The 16,006-nt window shown below is 34.5% G+C and overlaps 1 protein-coding gene across 1 annotated transcript in view; it reads right to left on the bottom strand.

Moving 5' to 3' along the window:
* LOC148956130 (membrane-bound acylglycerophosphatidylinositol O-acyltransferase mboat7-like) overlaps nt 1-16,006 on the bottom strand; it is a 265,838-nt gene that overhangs the window by 132,205 nt on the left and 117,627 nt on the right. The window contains exons 3-4 of the mRNA XM_089089363.1: nt 8,989-9,074; nt 674-766 (exon numbers count right to left, since the gene is read on the bottom strand). Of these exons, the coding sequence (XP_088945489.1) occupies nt 674-766; nt 8,989-9,074 (179 nt within the window). The remainder of the gene's footprint in view (nt 1-673; nt 767-8,988; nt 9,075-16,006) is intronic.

Here is a 16,006-nt window from a genome sequence, read left to right as displayed (position 1 = left end):
CATCGGTAGCATTGTTCTGTCTCCCGTTTTTTTTTGTTTTTTTTTCTTTTTTTCAACAGGCCCAGCAGTCGACTAGAACATCATGGATATAGTACTAATAACACATTAAAAATCTGTTTCTTATGATTACGTACTATTTATAAACTTTGCTAGAAGCATGTATAACATGACACTAAAATGGTACTTTTGTGCCATTTCTCAAAGGTTTTTACCGTAGACAGGTTATACCAGTAAACATGGTTTGAACTTCAAGAGCAGTTTGAAGATTCTTGAATATCATTTTAAATTTGACCATAGGACCATTGAAAGTAATATGTTCAGTATAAGTTCAATTCAAATATTTGAATTATAACAGAAAAAGGGGAATGCTAATTGTATTTTGAGCATAAAAAAGATAATTATAAAAATAAGGAAATATATTTGTAATTTGTTTTTTTGTCAGCCGTTTTCCGTTCTATACGTTCCACAATATTTTCATTGAAGTTAACTGTAAATAGAAAGACAGTGTTGTCTAAGAAATATCCCTGCTTATCTAGATGATATTTGTATTAATCTTTATGGTTCAGCTCTCAATATATTGATATTACTTTAAACAGTCATACCCAATCAAGCTTTCTACTGGAGGTAAATCAGCAAATAATTACAAAACTCTTTGTTTTGGAAATCTACTTACAGGGGATGGCCATTGTTGAGTCGTTTGGATCAGGGCTATATTCTTCTTTTGGGAAATAGTTGATGGGAATGCAATTTTGCTGGCTTTCTCCGGCTGTAAAACAGAAAATTACTCCATTAGTTTTGATTGAGGGAGCTAAGAAGAGCAATGATCGACTGACGCTTCAGGCGGAAATTAGAATCTAGAAACCGAGATTTAGGAAGCAAAGCATCAAATACATTTTGGGCGGGAAAGGATCAGTAACAAAGCAGAAAATGATGAGATTTGTTTACTGTTTTATCTTCATAAATCATCATATAGGTAAAGGCGTGGCAAGAGTGTAAGGGGTTTGTGAAGTCAGAATTACTGGTGGGGTGTCGTCTTGAAATTAAAATAGTTTCTTTAAAGCTCTTCTACAAAATTCCTCGTCCTGTTTAGCAAGTATTTTAGCCCAGGCTTTGTATCTGAAAACTTTCTGCTCTATAAGGTAGAAATGAATAGATTTCTAGTATTAATTTCTATTTTATAGAACTTTTTTTCTCTACTTAGTTGTATAACACTGAGAATAGTAAGTAACTTTTCCAGAAATATTGAAGTTCGTCAGAGGCTACCTTACCTTTACAAAGGCTAAGAAGTATATTAGCGTAACTTTGACATCCCCTCCCCCTTGACCTTGGTGATATCTTCTAATATATTCCCTAAAGATCAGATTTTTTTTTAATTTATGTTCTTGATATAGCCTATTGTTTTAAAAGGATATTTTATTCTTCTTAATATTTAAGAGATTTTTGATGAACTCAGAGCTAGGCAGCTAGTTAGTATGACTAAAAATTGGCCTAAAAGGGAGCTTCACAGCTCAGTCATTTGTCTCACATTTTCCTTTGATCCGAAATCACGTAACATTTCTTGAACCGATCATAGTTGAATTCCTCTATCACCTATGATTTAAGTATGCCTCTGAAAATGTGCCTCTCTATATGTACCTTTTGAAATCTGAACTACGTGTGAACGTCCACTCTAGAATGCTTGTCGTGTTCTTTTTTTTGTAAGTATGAGACTCTTATATCGTTTTTAAAACATTTCGTGTGGAATTTCGATGCTTAGCATTTTCTAGGTATTAGCATAACGGTTTGAAGTCACCCCAGCCCCCTGATGAAAAAGGTACCATCTCTCCTTACTAAACATTTTCTGAATTGTCCAACAAGTTTCCTTAGAAACATACAGAAGGATATTCCATGAGAAATATTTTATGCTTAAAAAAATTATAGCTATAAGAATAAAAATTTAAGTGAAAAATTCCGTGTGGACGAGAGAGCTCTTAAAAATAATATTGCGATGCTTGCAATTAAAAGCTTAACAATTCAAAGTGATTAAAAGAACACTGTGACGATGCCCATTGATTCGCTTTTTGGCAGCATCTCATCAGGATATTAAAACAAGGAGACGCTACCGAGCTGGGCAACTGGCGGGGTATAAAGTTACTTTCAATACCTGGGAAGATCCTCTCACACATTATCCTAGAGAGGGCCCGAACACAGCTTGATCATCACCTCCGAGACGAACAGTATGAATTCCAGCCAAATCGCTCATGTGCAGACCTCATATTCACGCTTAGACTTATTACTGAAGAAAGCAGGGAGTAGCGTTCGAAGATTTATATGATCTTTATGGAGTTTTTAGAAAGCCTTCGGCTCCGTAGATCGTGAAAGCCTATGAAAAATTCTCATCCACTATGGAATCCCTGAAAAAATAGCGACGATAGAAAAATAGATCGCCATGTATGAGGATAATGAATGTTGCTTCAAGACACCAGAGGTTCAAACTCGTTTCTTCCAGATTTTGTCAGTAGTAAAACAGGGATCTTTTCTATCACCATTACTTTTTGTAATAATTGTTGATTACATCCTCCGGAACACAGGGACATAAGGCATCAGATTAAGCCCTGAAGTCCAGGTCAATGGTATTGACTTTGCAGACGAGTTAAGAATGCTTGAGTCGAGAAAAAACACCTTCAAAAATTACTTGACGAGGTCACGGTAAAGGCAAACCATCTTGGCCTAAGTGTGAATGGTGAGAAAACCAAATGCATGGTGAATAGTGACTCTCCTCTGTCCATTAAATGTGGCAACCAAAATGTTGAGCAAGTTGTCCAGTTCAAATATCTGGGAAGTATCATTGAGAACAATGGTTCGATAGTGAAAAAGATACTCACAAGAATAGCACAGGCAAATGGCGCCTTCAACAAACTACGTCAAGTATGGAGATTTTCATATCCAGATATTTTCAGATTTTCTCTGCGCCTAAAGCTACGCCTTTTCAACAGCAATGTTATGCAAATACTACTCCATGCAGCAGTTAAATGGCACTTGAATCAAGAACAAGAGAGAAGAGTCCTGGCTTTTGAAAACTCGTGTCTTCGTAGAATATTGAACAACCATTGGTCACAGAAGGTGACAAACCAGTCAATCCATAAAATGACGCAACAACCACTAATAGCCGACATTATCAGAGTCAGAAGTTGGAGATATTTGGGCCACGTCCTACGTATGAATGACCAGAGACTCCCCAAAGCCGCTTCACACTGTCAACCACCAGTAACTCGCAGCCGGGGAAGACCCAGAAACACACTGCGCCAGACCTACCAAAAAGATCTACGAAACCTGTACACCTCCGTTCTACCAGAATGGGAGGACATCATTGCAGCAGCAAACATTAGGGAAGATTGGCGGCTCCTCCTTGATACCCTGAGTGCCTCACGAGGCACAGGTGGATCTAAGGTCTAAGATCTAAGGTCTCCTTGGCTCAAGAATTTATCCCTGTGTTTCTAACTGGACAAGGATAAAAAAAATCTTTGACTCATTTCCGGGCCTCCTAAGACCCTTCAATTTCCCAATAAAAATTTTTGCCCTCCTTATACCAGCTAGCGATTCCTTAGAGTTTCAAGCCAATTGGATTTTAAAAAAATGTTTGTTATGCTGTATTCAGGCCCATTAATTTGGGGCGCGTGTCCCACCTAAAAGAAGAATTTTGGCCCTTTATCTGGCCCAATTTTTGGGAGACCCGAATTTAGTTTCATCTAGTTTTTCGTCCATGAGCGTCCCGACGTCCAAATGAATTAAATACTAAGATAATAAGTTTGAAACAGATAAAAAAAAAATACCTTTTGGAACCCCAGTTTTCGGGAACACAACCCTCCAAATTACAATTGTTTTAGTACATTAGGGTTCCCTAGGCTCAGAGAATTTCATTTTAAAGTTGCAAGTCATTTCAAAAAAAAGGTGCATGGCCCTCTTCGGTCCTTAGTATGGACCCGTTTTTGATGGTAGCAATATTTTTCTCTTTTTTTCCCTTCTCCATTCAGGTCCCCTTAACCCAAAGCCTTAAGGATATAAGCTTCAAACCAGATGGATAAAAAAGGTTTCTGGTCCTTTTTGGAGCATCATTTGGAAGAGAGCCGTGTCCCTAAACAATTTTATTCGTATATTAGGTTATTCTTGGCATAAGGACTTCCAGCTGTAAATTTCAAATGGACAAGAGCTAAATGTTTTTTTCACCCCCAGTTAACCCTTCTCCTCCTAATAGATTAGTAGTTCTTAACAACAGAAAGAATGATCCCTAAAAGTCATGGGCCATTTGGCCACCTAATGTTAAACATACTACCCCCCCCCCCTGTTTTCCACTACAAAACCAATCTGTAAACATTTGGCAATTTGCAAAGATTATGAAGTAGGATCTACAGGATGTAAAATCTTTAGACTTAATTTTTTTTTTAATCTTTAGACTTAATCTTTAGTCTTTAGACTTAATCTTTAGACTTAATTAATCTTTAGAATTAATCTTTAGACATAATCTTTAGACTTAATTTTACCTTGCTTGCTTTTCTGCGAGTAATTAAAAGGGACAATTTTTACTATTTTTTCTTAGGTGAAGTAATATTTTCTACTCGATTACTTCTTTAAAGTCATTTAATTCCTAATTTATTGTTCAGGATACTTGTTATGTCTACCCAGGATGATATATAATACGGCTGGCTATAAATAGACTATGCTTTTTGTGGTTTAGCTAGGTCATTAGTTTAATTCCGTGTCTTAAAACATCCCATCTGCTAATCTTTATGATAACAATTTCAATTTTTTTAAAGGACCGTGCCATAATACTATTTTGGTTGTACTGGCTTCACTTCTCCCATTTTCTATGTTGCAAATGCAGTTAGGAAAGTACGTAGATAGAAATATGCTCTCTTTTTTTATTTATAATTCCTGAATAAGCTAATAAATGAGGGAATCTTTCTGGAACAATAGAAAACAATAGCGATATTCCATATATTATCCAGTTAATAGTCGCTTTTCGCTTAGAAAAAAGTTTATGATGCTATACTGTAGAAACGACCTTGCCTTGTCGTTTTTTGGAGTTTCCAGTTCATAGTTTTTGCCATTTATTTAATTCTCTAGTCTAGTTGTATTGTCTGCAAAAATAAAAAGAGAAGCGTGCTTTCACAGAAATTAAACTAACTGGAACCAGTGAGTTAACCTTTGTATCCTAAATTTTCATAGGAAATCATTCCAAAAAACGGCATCATACCAAGTTTTCAACTGGGACTAAAGGAAAATTTGATTTCTTATAGATAAAAGTGCCGTTAAACTTGAACAAAATACTAGCCTTTGAAGAACACTAAAAAATACACTAAATGCAAGCACTATAACATTTTAAAGTATAATATTCTTTAGCTATATATAATAAGTTATTAGAGTCAATATAATTCATTACAGAATATTAATTTAAAGGAAATTTAAGCATAATTAAACATAAATAGTTTATTAAAATATACTTGAAACATGGGTAAAATAATTAATTAAATTAAATTAATTATGATTAAATCAACCATTATTAAACATAATATATAAAGGTAACTTAAGCATAGTACTAAAAAGACAATTTAAGTTAATAGTAAGCATTGACAGTCGAAACAAATTAGATATCAACCAGATGAAATTTTGTCTTTTTAACTTTGTTTTGACTTTTTGAATTTTTGACTTTTAATTTAAATTATTGACTTTTTTTTAGCTTGTTGTTGAGACCATCCTCCCGCCCTCAAAATTGGAACTTTTAATACTTACGGAACACCACCAAAATTATAATTTGTGAAAAATGGGAATTTGCCACTAAAACCATTTTTGGCTCAACCAGCAATGCTATATCACTGGTGTCAATTTTGGAGGATAGGGGGGAGGGAAGGACATATGCCTCTCATTTTTTGGCCCACTCTAGAACTTGAAAACATAGTTTTTAGGGGGGATGCCCTCTAGCCGTGCATCCGTGGCCTGTGAAATCAAACAGTTCGTGGTAACGAACTGTAAGTAAGGAGTGACCCGGCACAATAGTAACCGAAACTCTAAAAAATGGAATTTCGATACAAATAGATACATCAAAAGAATTGTTATTTTACGTTGATTTTAAATATATAAGTTTCATCAAGTTTAGTTCAACCCGTCAGAAGGTACGAGCCTGAGAAAATTTGCCCTATTATGGAAAAACGGGGGAAACACCCCCTGAAAGTCATTGAGTTTTAATGAAAATCACACCATTATATTCAGCGTATCTGTAGAAGTTTCAAGCTCCTATCTGCACAAATGTGGAATTTTGTATTTTTTGCCAGAAGAAAGATAACGGATGCGTGTTTATTTTTTGTGTGTGTGTGTTTTTTTTCCCAGGGGTCATCGTATCGACCCAGTGGTGCTAGAATTTCGTGAGAGGGTTCATTCAAACGGAAATTAAAAGTTCTAGTGCACTTTTATAAGTGACCAAAAATTGCAGGGCAACTAAGTCTCCTCCCATGCTCATTTTTTCCCAAAGTCACCGGATCAAAATGATGAGATAGTAATTTTGTTCAGCATAGTCGAAACATCTAGTATCTATGATTTAAGAAATTATTACTTTGAGGACGATTTAATCCTCCACAGTCCCCAGTGGAAGGGCTGCAAGTTATGAACTTTGCCATTGTTTATATATAGTAATGGTTATTGGTAAGTATACAGACGTTTTTAGGGGAGGATTTTGTCTGGTGGGGGGTCCGAGGAATTGGGTTACGTGGGAGGATCTTTCTATGGAAGAATTTCTCAGGGGGAAAGAAAATTTCCATGAATGGAGTGCTGGATTTCCCAGCATTATTTAAAGAACAATCAGAAATTAAATAAAAAAAGTTTTTTCAACTGAAAGTAAGAAGTAACATTAAAACTTAAAACGAACAGTAATTATTACGTATATGAGGGGGTTAGTCCCCTCATCAATACCTCGCTCTTTACGCTAAAGTATTTTTAGTAATTTAAAAAGAGCTATTTATTCTAATTAAACGGCCTTTGTGATTCAGGGGTCATTCTTAAGGAAATGGAACAAAATTTGAACTTTAGCGTAAAGAGCGAGACTTTGAGGAGGGGATGAACCCCCTCAAATTAGCTATATGAGGAAGTTCACCCTTCGTCAATAGCTCGCTCTTTACGCTATATTTCGAAATTTGCTAAATATTGGCCGATATAAGTAATAATTCGTTTGTGTTATTTTCCGGCCAATCTTAGCATTTAATTTTACCTTAAGAAACTTCATAACTATGATTTTTATGTGATAATAAACCAAAGATAATGTATGACTTCGGCTACTGGTCGTTATTTAATGAAAAAAAACAAGTTTTTTCCAACTGAAAGTAAGGAATAACATTAAAGCTTAAAACGAATATAAATTATTACGTATATCTTTTAAAGATATTTTCTTTCATTCATTTTGGTTTGAGAATTGCTCAACTTGTGGCTACCATTTTCATAAAAATAGTTTCGACCTCTTTGCCCGTTTTGTTACTATGCCTTACAAAATTAGTTCCGAAAATATCGCTAATTTAAATTACGTAGGAGAATCTCTCCATGGAGATAATTTCTCGTCAGGGAAGGGAATTTTCCATGGAGGGGAGCTGGATTTCCTTACATTATTTAAAAAACGATCAGTAATTAAATAAAAAACAAGTTTTTTCAACTGAATGTGAGAGGCAACATTATAACTTAACAGCCACAGAAAACATTACGTATATGAGATAGGTTGCCTTTCCTCAATAGCTTGCTCTTACGCTAAAGTTTCTTTTTTAACTTTTAAAACAGGTTATTGTTCTAATTAAGTAACCCTCGTGATTCAGGAGTAATTCTTAAACAACTGGAACAAAAATCAAACTTGGTTTATTATAAGGTTATTATAGTTTAAAAAAGTAAAATTAATATGCAAATTTCGTTTTAATTATTCATCTACGGTGAGCCAAATTCAAAACCTACATTAATTCAAAAACGTTCAGAAATAAAATAAAAAAACAAGTTTTTTAACTAAAAGTAAGAACCGACATTAAAACCTAAAACGAACAGAAATTATTCCGTATGTGAAAGGGGCTGTCCTCTGCTCAACGCCCAGCTCTTTACGCTAAATTTTAACTCTTTCTTACAACTCTGCTTTATAAAACAATAAAAAAAACTTTAGCTTAAAGAGCACGGCGTTGAGGAGGGGACAGCTCCTATCATAATATAGCCCCTTTCGTGAAATATTTACCTCCGGAAACTTCCCTCCCAGTAGAAAACTCTCCCTGTAGAAAATCCATCCCTTGAAAATCCCCCAAAAAATTTGTTCATACTTTCCAATAACAAATTCTATACGTAACCAATGGGCAAATTTCATAACTAGCAGCCCTTCCCTGGAGGATGTCGGGGGGATTATATCATGGCCAAAGGTACAGTTGTTGAACCTTTCAACTATGTTGAACAAAATAGCTATCTCAAAACCTTAATTAGACAGCTTTGCGGGAAAAGGGTGTGGGAGAGGAAAGGGCGTCCAATTTTTTCGTCGATTAAAAAGAGCACTAGAATATTAGTTTCTGTTTAAATAAGCCCTCTCTTGATTTTCTAAGACCGTTGATTCGATACGATCACCCTGGGGTGAAACAAAAAGAAAGCCGAACCAACAAACCGAGAAAAAAAATTAACAGGGTATTCTGAAACGCTGAATTTAATGGTGCCCTCTCCAATGAGATTTCTTGACGTTTGGGGGGGGGGGTGTTTTCACCCGTTTTTAAAAAACAGGAAAACTCTTTCAGGCTTGTAGCTTATGATTGGTGACATTAAACTTAATTAATCTTTTATATTTGGAATCAGCATAAGAAGCCAATTCTTTTGATGTAACTACTGTTATTAAAATTCAGTTTTTTAGAGTTTTGGTTACTATTTGGCGGATTCACTCCTCACTTACAGCTTACCACGAACTGTTTGATAGATAGTTATATTTGAAAATTTTCAAAACATATTCTTACTTACGGTTAAGGTAGCATAAAATCCAAAGCCCACTGGCTGTATATTTTGATATATATTCATCATCACCTTCATCACCTGTGTTGTTGAAGCTAAAAAATAGGTACCAATTAAAATAAAATATAACAGTTGCTTCTTTGTTAAAGAAAATGAAAAAGATTTGCCAATAAATGCTTATCAATGGACGAGAGCGTAAGAAAGAATTGTGTTTCATATTAAATTATTTTCATCCTTTAGCTTGCTGGAATACTGGTGCTGTTAAGGAAATTTTTTGTACGTATTTCGCAGAACCAGATCATTTCCCCAGAAAAAAGATTTCCAAAGCCAGTTTAACCAAGACTATAAAAAAAAACCCAATGCTCAGTAAGCTAAAACAAAGAAAATGAATAATAAAGAAAAACCTTTCCGGGCGAATAAAAAACTATAAAATTTTTAATAAGATACAACTTCCATACAGCATAGGAACAAACGACAACAATAACAAAATTACAAAATGGTTTCCATTTTCTCAGTAGTACCAGCCATATTTCTTATATATGAGCCTGATAAGATATTTCTTAGGCATTTGCTGTGAGTAATATTTATTTTATATGTATGCAATTGGATATAAACAAAGAAAAACAGAAATTATTGTCCAATACTTCTGAGTTAAAAAGTCTGCTGTAACTCCTTTGTTTTATTTTTGCAAAGTGTTTTCTTTTGAAGTATATCTGTGAAGGATAACTCATTTTTGTATATGTAATACTACTTACTATCTTATACTTCCGTGTTAAATAGTGTGCTTTAGCTCCTTTGTTTTATTTTTGTGAAGTATTTTCTTTTGTATATCTGTGAAGAAAACTCATTTTTGTATATGTATTACTACTTACGATCTTATACTTCGGTGTTAAATAGTGTGCTTTAGCTCCTTTGTTTTATTTTTGTGAAGTATTTCTTACGAAGTATTTCTGTAAAGCTTATTTGATATGTGTATAATTTGATATAAACAAAGCAAAAATAAATGTTACTTTCTGTACTTCTATGTTAAATAGTGTGCTTTAACTTTTTTGTTTTATGTCGGTGAATTTTGTGTAGTTTGAAATAAACCAAAGAAAGTATAGAGGTTACTGTCCTATACTTCTATGTTAAAAAAACAACCTGTAGTTCTTTCGATTTGGTAAAAAATTTATTCGAAGTTTTTCTGTGGCAAATTTAAGAAAAAACACCGTCTAGATTTTTGAGACTAAGTCTTTCTTGATTCTGAATTTAAAAAATCCTTGCCCCTCCCTTATTTTTTCGAGTGGGTGCCCCTTTCTTGGTCTTAATATAGGGAGAAGCTTGAAGTAGGGAAATTGTTTGCCAATGTACAGTATAGTTTAGTTTTTTGCTCAAAGATTCATTAGAAATTAACACTAGAACATTTTACCTGACTGGTTGGATTCTTCTGATACCATACACTACATTACCCGTACTCCCAAGCGGGCTGGAGAATTTTCTGATCACCAGAAGTTCGCAAAATAGAAGCAAAACAGCTGGTATTTCTGGTTTCTACCAGAGGCTATAAACCTGGAATCCCTCGCTATTGTTTTACAGTAGTTACAACCTAGGTGAGGGCGCTGTTGACATGGCGAGCAAGGAAAAGGCACAAAATATATAAATACTGCGTTTGAACTATACTGCGTCAAAAAATATAACGTTTTGAGCTTTCTTTACTCACGCTATTTTCTTACTCACGTTCTGGGATCATCCACTCCGCACATACCGAGTTTCAGAAAAATGACACATTCAGAACGTCGTTTCAGAACGACGCACATAGCATTACTACGAATGTTCGTAAGGAACCGCACAAAAGCGAAGTTGTCGTTCTCTGTGGATATGGTTCCCACAAACTCTTGAACTGGAGGACATGAAACTGTGCATTAACATGGAATTTGCCTGGAGGAAGTGGAATGAAAGATTAACGAAGACTCCCTGAAAGTCTTTAGGGCCAACTGTCTGAGATTCTTAGTGAAGTTCTATAGAAACATAATAGAAATAATAAACTGACAAGAACAGAGGAACAGAGGCGGTTATAGGGGGGACAGAGGGGGACTTTCCCTGGTTGCAGAAATCTTAGGGTTGCAAAATTTTAAACAAATAGTCCAACTGTTATAAACCTTTTGTAATGTTTCAAATTTAATTAAAATTAAGTAGAGGGCGCAATTGGCAGTAAGTAAAAGCAAGTTGAATCTAAAATTTTCAGTTTTTGCTTATCTTCATCACTATCCCTTGAAAATACAACTAAGTAGACCGAAATTAAGCAATTTTAAATTAAATTTTAAGTAATAAGTAAGTAACAATTTATTGGGACGAGATAATTGACAATTTTGCAGAGGGTAAAGTAAGAAATTTCAGATTTAAAAAATGAAAAATTTTGTTAGTTAACAAAAATTTTTATTAATTAGGCCTGAAAGTTTTTAGAAGTCAGAGGGGGGGGGGAGGTTTCGTTAATCAAAATTTTGCCCCAGGTGTAAGAGACACCATAACTGTCGTTAGGCCCAACTTTGTCGCAATTGAAGATTTTGGACCCCTGGATTGCGCTCGTATCTAAAGAGGTGAGTATCATTCGCAATCTAGTGCGCTTTTCTACGCTTCTGAAAAGGTAACAAACAGTTGAAGAACGCAAGAGAAAAAGCATTCGCCGTCAGCTAGAAGAGTTTTGGTTGAGTCGGATTAGTCACGGTCAAGATGCGGTTGACCAACCGTCTGCTTTCTGGAAGAGCATTTTGTATCTAAAGAATGATATTGGTGAAAAATGGATATTTTGTAAAAATCAGAGAACAAATATTGTTTTCGTAGTGGCTTCAATTCGCTTAAATGTGTGGAGAGACAAATTTATTCTTCAAAATGTATAGGAGGGGAAAATGATTTTGTTGTTTTTTTCAATGAAAATACCAAAAAGGGAATATTTTAATGAAAATATTGAAAAATTAATTTAAAAAATCTAGGAGGAGGAGGGCCAAATTTTGAAATTTTAAAAACAGCAAAAACAAATAATTTGCGATTTTCATGTTCTCATATGCTTTGAGTATTCGCATTATTTCGCTTTATTCGAATTTCACTTTATTCTCCTCTTTTGTCTATTTTCCCCTTTTACATTCATCTTAAAATAAAACTTGAAATACCTTTATTGAACCTTTAAACGGAATCATCAAAATTAATTTGTGCAGGGAACAAAAACATCTACAACTAAAACTTATGGCAAATTTTCCTGACATCAAAGCATACATAATCCATTGACTTATCTTCAACAAAAATATGAAGCAGCAAGCAAAGTTTCTGTTTTAGAAACTTCGCGTCATGGCAACAGTGTCTGTTTTAAAATTTTGAACCAGAATAAGCATTGAACTTCCCCAAACTTAGTGGGAAGAGATCCAACTCAAACGCATTCGCGATTAGAATCATGAACCTTGTTATCTTGTCAGATTTTCTGAAGCAATTTCCGAAAATCCTCAGATTTTCAGAATAGCAATGGATATGCAGGGCTGCCTCAAGAACTTCCAACTAATTATAACCTATTTTCAAAATTTCTCGGGTGAAATGGAAGTCAACACATGAAAAGTCAGTTTCCATTTCAGCAATTACTTCAATTACATGTTGGAGAACAAGAGATGAGAAAACAAAGAAAAATCAGAATCAGGGCTGCCAACAGAGGGTTAGCTAGTGGATATAAACAAAAGATATAAAACGCTTATAGAAGATATTAAACGCTTTTTTTTGGCGGCGTCTTTTTTGGCGGCGCGGCGTCTTTGGTCTTATCATAGCAGGCTGCTATTCAATAACGCATTTACGCATATACCTCATAAGGACTTGACCAATCAAAAATAACAAAACTAATTGACCACATTCGCCGATATAAAATAAAAGGAAAAAATTAAATCGAGATTTTGAGCAATAAAAAGTCTGAGGTGATAAATCAATAATCCTAAGAAGATAAAAAAAATTAAAACTATAATTCCAGGCTCTGAGTCTGATTCATCCCCTCCCACAACAATACAATCTAATAGTTTTAGTGTATGTAAATAATATAGGACTATGGATAATATATTGGACATGATACAATAGTGCATGTTAATGAGCCGCTAGTGACACATCACAAATTATTACAGTAGGAATTTTTGAGGAACCTTTGGGGAAAAACTTTTAACTATTATTCAGAAAAAAACGTTTCCTGCTTATGTTTCCAACCTTTCTTAGATACAGAGACGTAGTATAGACAAAGACATAGTATGAATGAATGATTATATTCAGTGATTAAACCCGTAGATAGTATTTCACTATCTAGTCTACAAAATACAGCATAAAATATCAAAAACTGAAAACCACAAGCAAATACTAAACACCACAGAGAAACAAGGAAAAAAGGGAAAACAATAAGTTGATAACATTCATTAGCACTTAATAGTACGTAAATGAAGGGGAAAAGGAAGAAAAAAAAATATATAATATCTACTCACTTTGTTCGGTTCAAGTATTCCAAAACAGCATACTGAGCCTCTTTAATGAACCAAATAACAATAATATTAAAATTATTAGTGTAAGAAAACCTTCGTAATTTAAATTGCATTTCAGTTCTTTCATTTTCAAAAAATCTACACTCAAAAATATAATGATATAAAGTTGCCTCGTCACCACAATCAGAATTGGAACAATTACTTTTATTATTTCTGCATAAAAATGAATGTAATTTACAGTAACCAGTTAAAGTTTTTGTCAGTTTATAATTAGGAAAAATTTTGGGGACTTGAAGAAGGTCAGTATGATCAGTAAAAAACTGAAGGGTCCAGGGCTTAACAGCTCGGCAAAATAACTCATACCAGTTCATATATAAGTTTTTACGTAAGGTTACCCGAATTGCATTTAAATTATTGTCTCAGTTTTAGCGAATAAAAAACCTTTGGAAATCAAAACCATAGAAATTCTTTGGACCAATACTAATTTTTTTTACAATTTCTTTTTATTCAGCGCTGACAGAAATACGGGTATTGCATATAAAATGGTGGATTCAATAGCAGCTTTGTATAATTTTCTTAGAGCAAATGGTTTCAATGACTGTGCCCTGTGTGGTATAACGGTGTGGTACTCTAAAAAGAACACTAGGTAGCGGAAAGTGGCCGACGTCTCAGTTGCATTGGTAAGTGGTGAATCTCACCACTAAGAAACACACTCTAAGAAACACACTTGGTAGCCGAAAGTGGCTGACGTCTCAGTTGCATTGGTGAGTGGTGAGTCTCACCACTAAGAAACACACTAAGTAGCGGAAAGTGGCCGACGTCTCAGTTGCATTGGTGAGTCTTTAAGTGCAGGCAAACATAATTTCTATGATCTTACAACCTGCTGAAGCTGTTTTGCTGGGGTCTTTGCTCACCTGTCAGTCTCTGGTCCAAATTTATTTTGATTTTTTCAGCCTTTGTAAATGGTCTTTAAGGATGGATAAATTTTTCGTCTGATATTAAAAGAAAAACAATAGTAAGGAAGTAACAACGTTAAACCAAGGGGAATTCAGTTTTAAGTCTCTGTTTATATGTGTATGCTTTATAATACTCCTTTTTTCTTCGTATTTCCTGATGAACCATTAGATGTGCCACTTTATGGAGAATCAAAATGTGGAAAAACGGAACGTAAAGATAATGAATTTCGACAGTAAATTCAATAAATTTTATAGACATCATTTTCAATAGCTACAATCTAGAAATTATTACAAATAGTGTCATCCCTTTTACATTTGGGGCTTTGTGGCTGGAGCTTCGACTCTGTTTTGTGAATCTGCCCAACAAATAATGATAATTATAGATAAATCCAAATAGAAATCAAATTTAGTTTTCACATTAATCAAATTGACTGACTCCCTTCCTTACGACACTGTTGCAACAATTTAACAACGTCTTCTTTTATTGTGCCTTTGCTTTAGATTAGGTATCTATATCGTCATTTTTTTTTATCCCAATGAAAATCCTTAGCCAAGTTTTTTTTAGAATTTTCCACAAGATCATTTTGCCATCGCTATTTGTGTCGTAATCGTTTATCAGCATAAAAGTATCACTTTATGTCAAATGTCATAATGTCACTGTTTATGCTTTCATTGCAAAAAGTGCCACTGCTATTTTCTGTCCATGTACATAGAGCTATTGTTTTGATCTGTCACCGAATAACTTTTGACCTTTTTTTTTCATTGTACAAAAAGTCATATATTTTTTTATGCCAAATCTTATCTTTTCAAATCTAATCAAATCTTGTTTTCTTGTGCCAACATCTAGCCAAATTATTATTTTTTATGTAGGGAAGCTGGTGCTAACCTGGACACGGAGCTGATCTGGATAGTCAAGTATGAACCTCTAGTGGTTTAGCAATAATTCTTGAAAAATCAAGATTGGTGCACTATCTATTACTCTATTATCACGGTAGTTTGAATCCAGATATGCGCAATTGTTTGTTCGCTATTTTGGAAAAAGTGTTTTTTAACGTAATTTTTTTTCAAAGGTCATTGCTGGGAACTTAATAGAGTAATCCAAACTGGTGAATTTGCAGTAGGATTTTTCAGGAAAAATGTAGCTCAAACAGGAAGGTTTTAGAGCAAATGATTGAGTGTCATCTATTGAAATGATTTTTCAAATTACCTTAATGTCGGAAAAGGATTCATGGGGGTGAACCGAACATACCAATTACGGGCTAGTTCAGACTTTTTTATGTCTGTCTGGACCAACCCTGTCTCTAAAAGGTTCGTTCGTGATTAGGGTAGAAACACACAGATGAATCCTTAATAATAAGTTGTTTTTTTTCTCAGTAAAAACGAAATACAATCCACTTCTGATGGAATGACCTGACAGAATATGGAATTTTGATGAAACGGGGGCTCCTGTCTCCTGTCTCAATCTTGAATTTTATCTCTAACGGGGATAAACGTTTCATGCACTACCTCCACCGAGCGAGGTTAAATCGTGGCAATAGACTACTTTTGCGTTGTGCCTCGTGCCACTATGCCTCGAGCGTATATTTTTCGGCTAGT

Source organism: Artemia sp. Qi Xiang Cuo, chromosome 1, assembly GCF_049724085.1.
Source record: "Artemia sp. Qi Xiang Cuo chromosome 1, ASM4972408v1, whole genome shotgun sequence".
Taxonomy (NCBI): domain Eukaryota; kingdom Metazoa; phylum Arthropoda; class Branchiopoda; order Anostraca; family Artemiidae; genus Artemia; species Artemia sp. Qi Xiang Cuo.
This window is presented reverse-complemented; position numbering and strand designations above follow the sequence as displayed.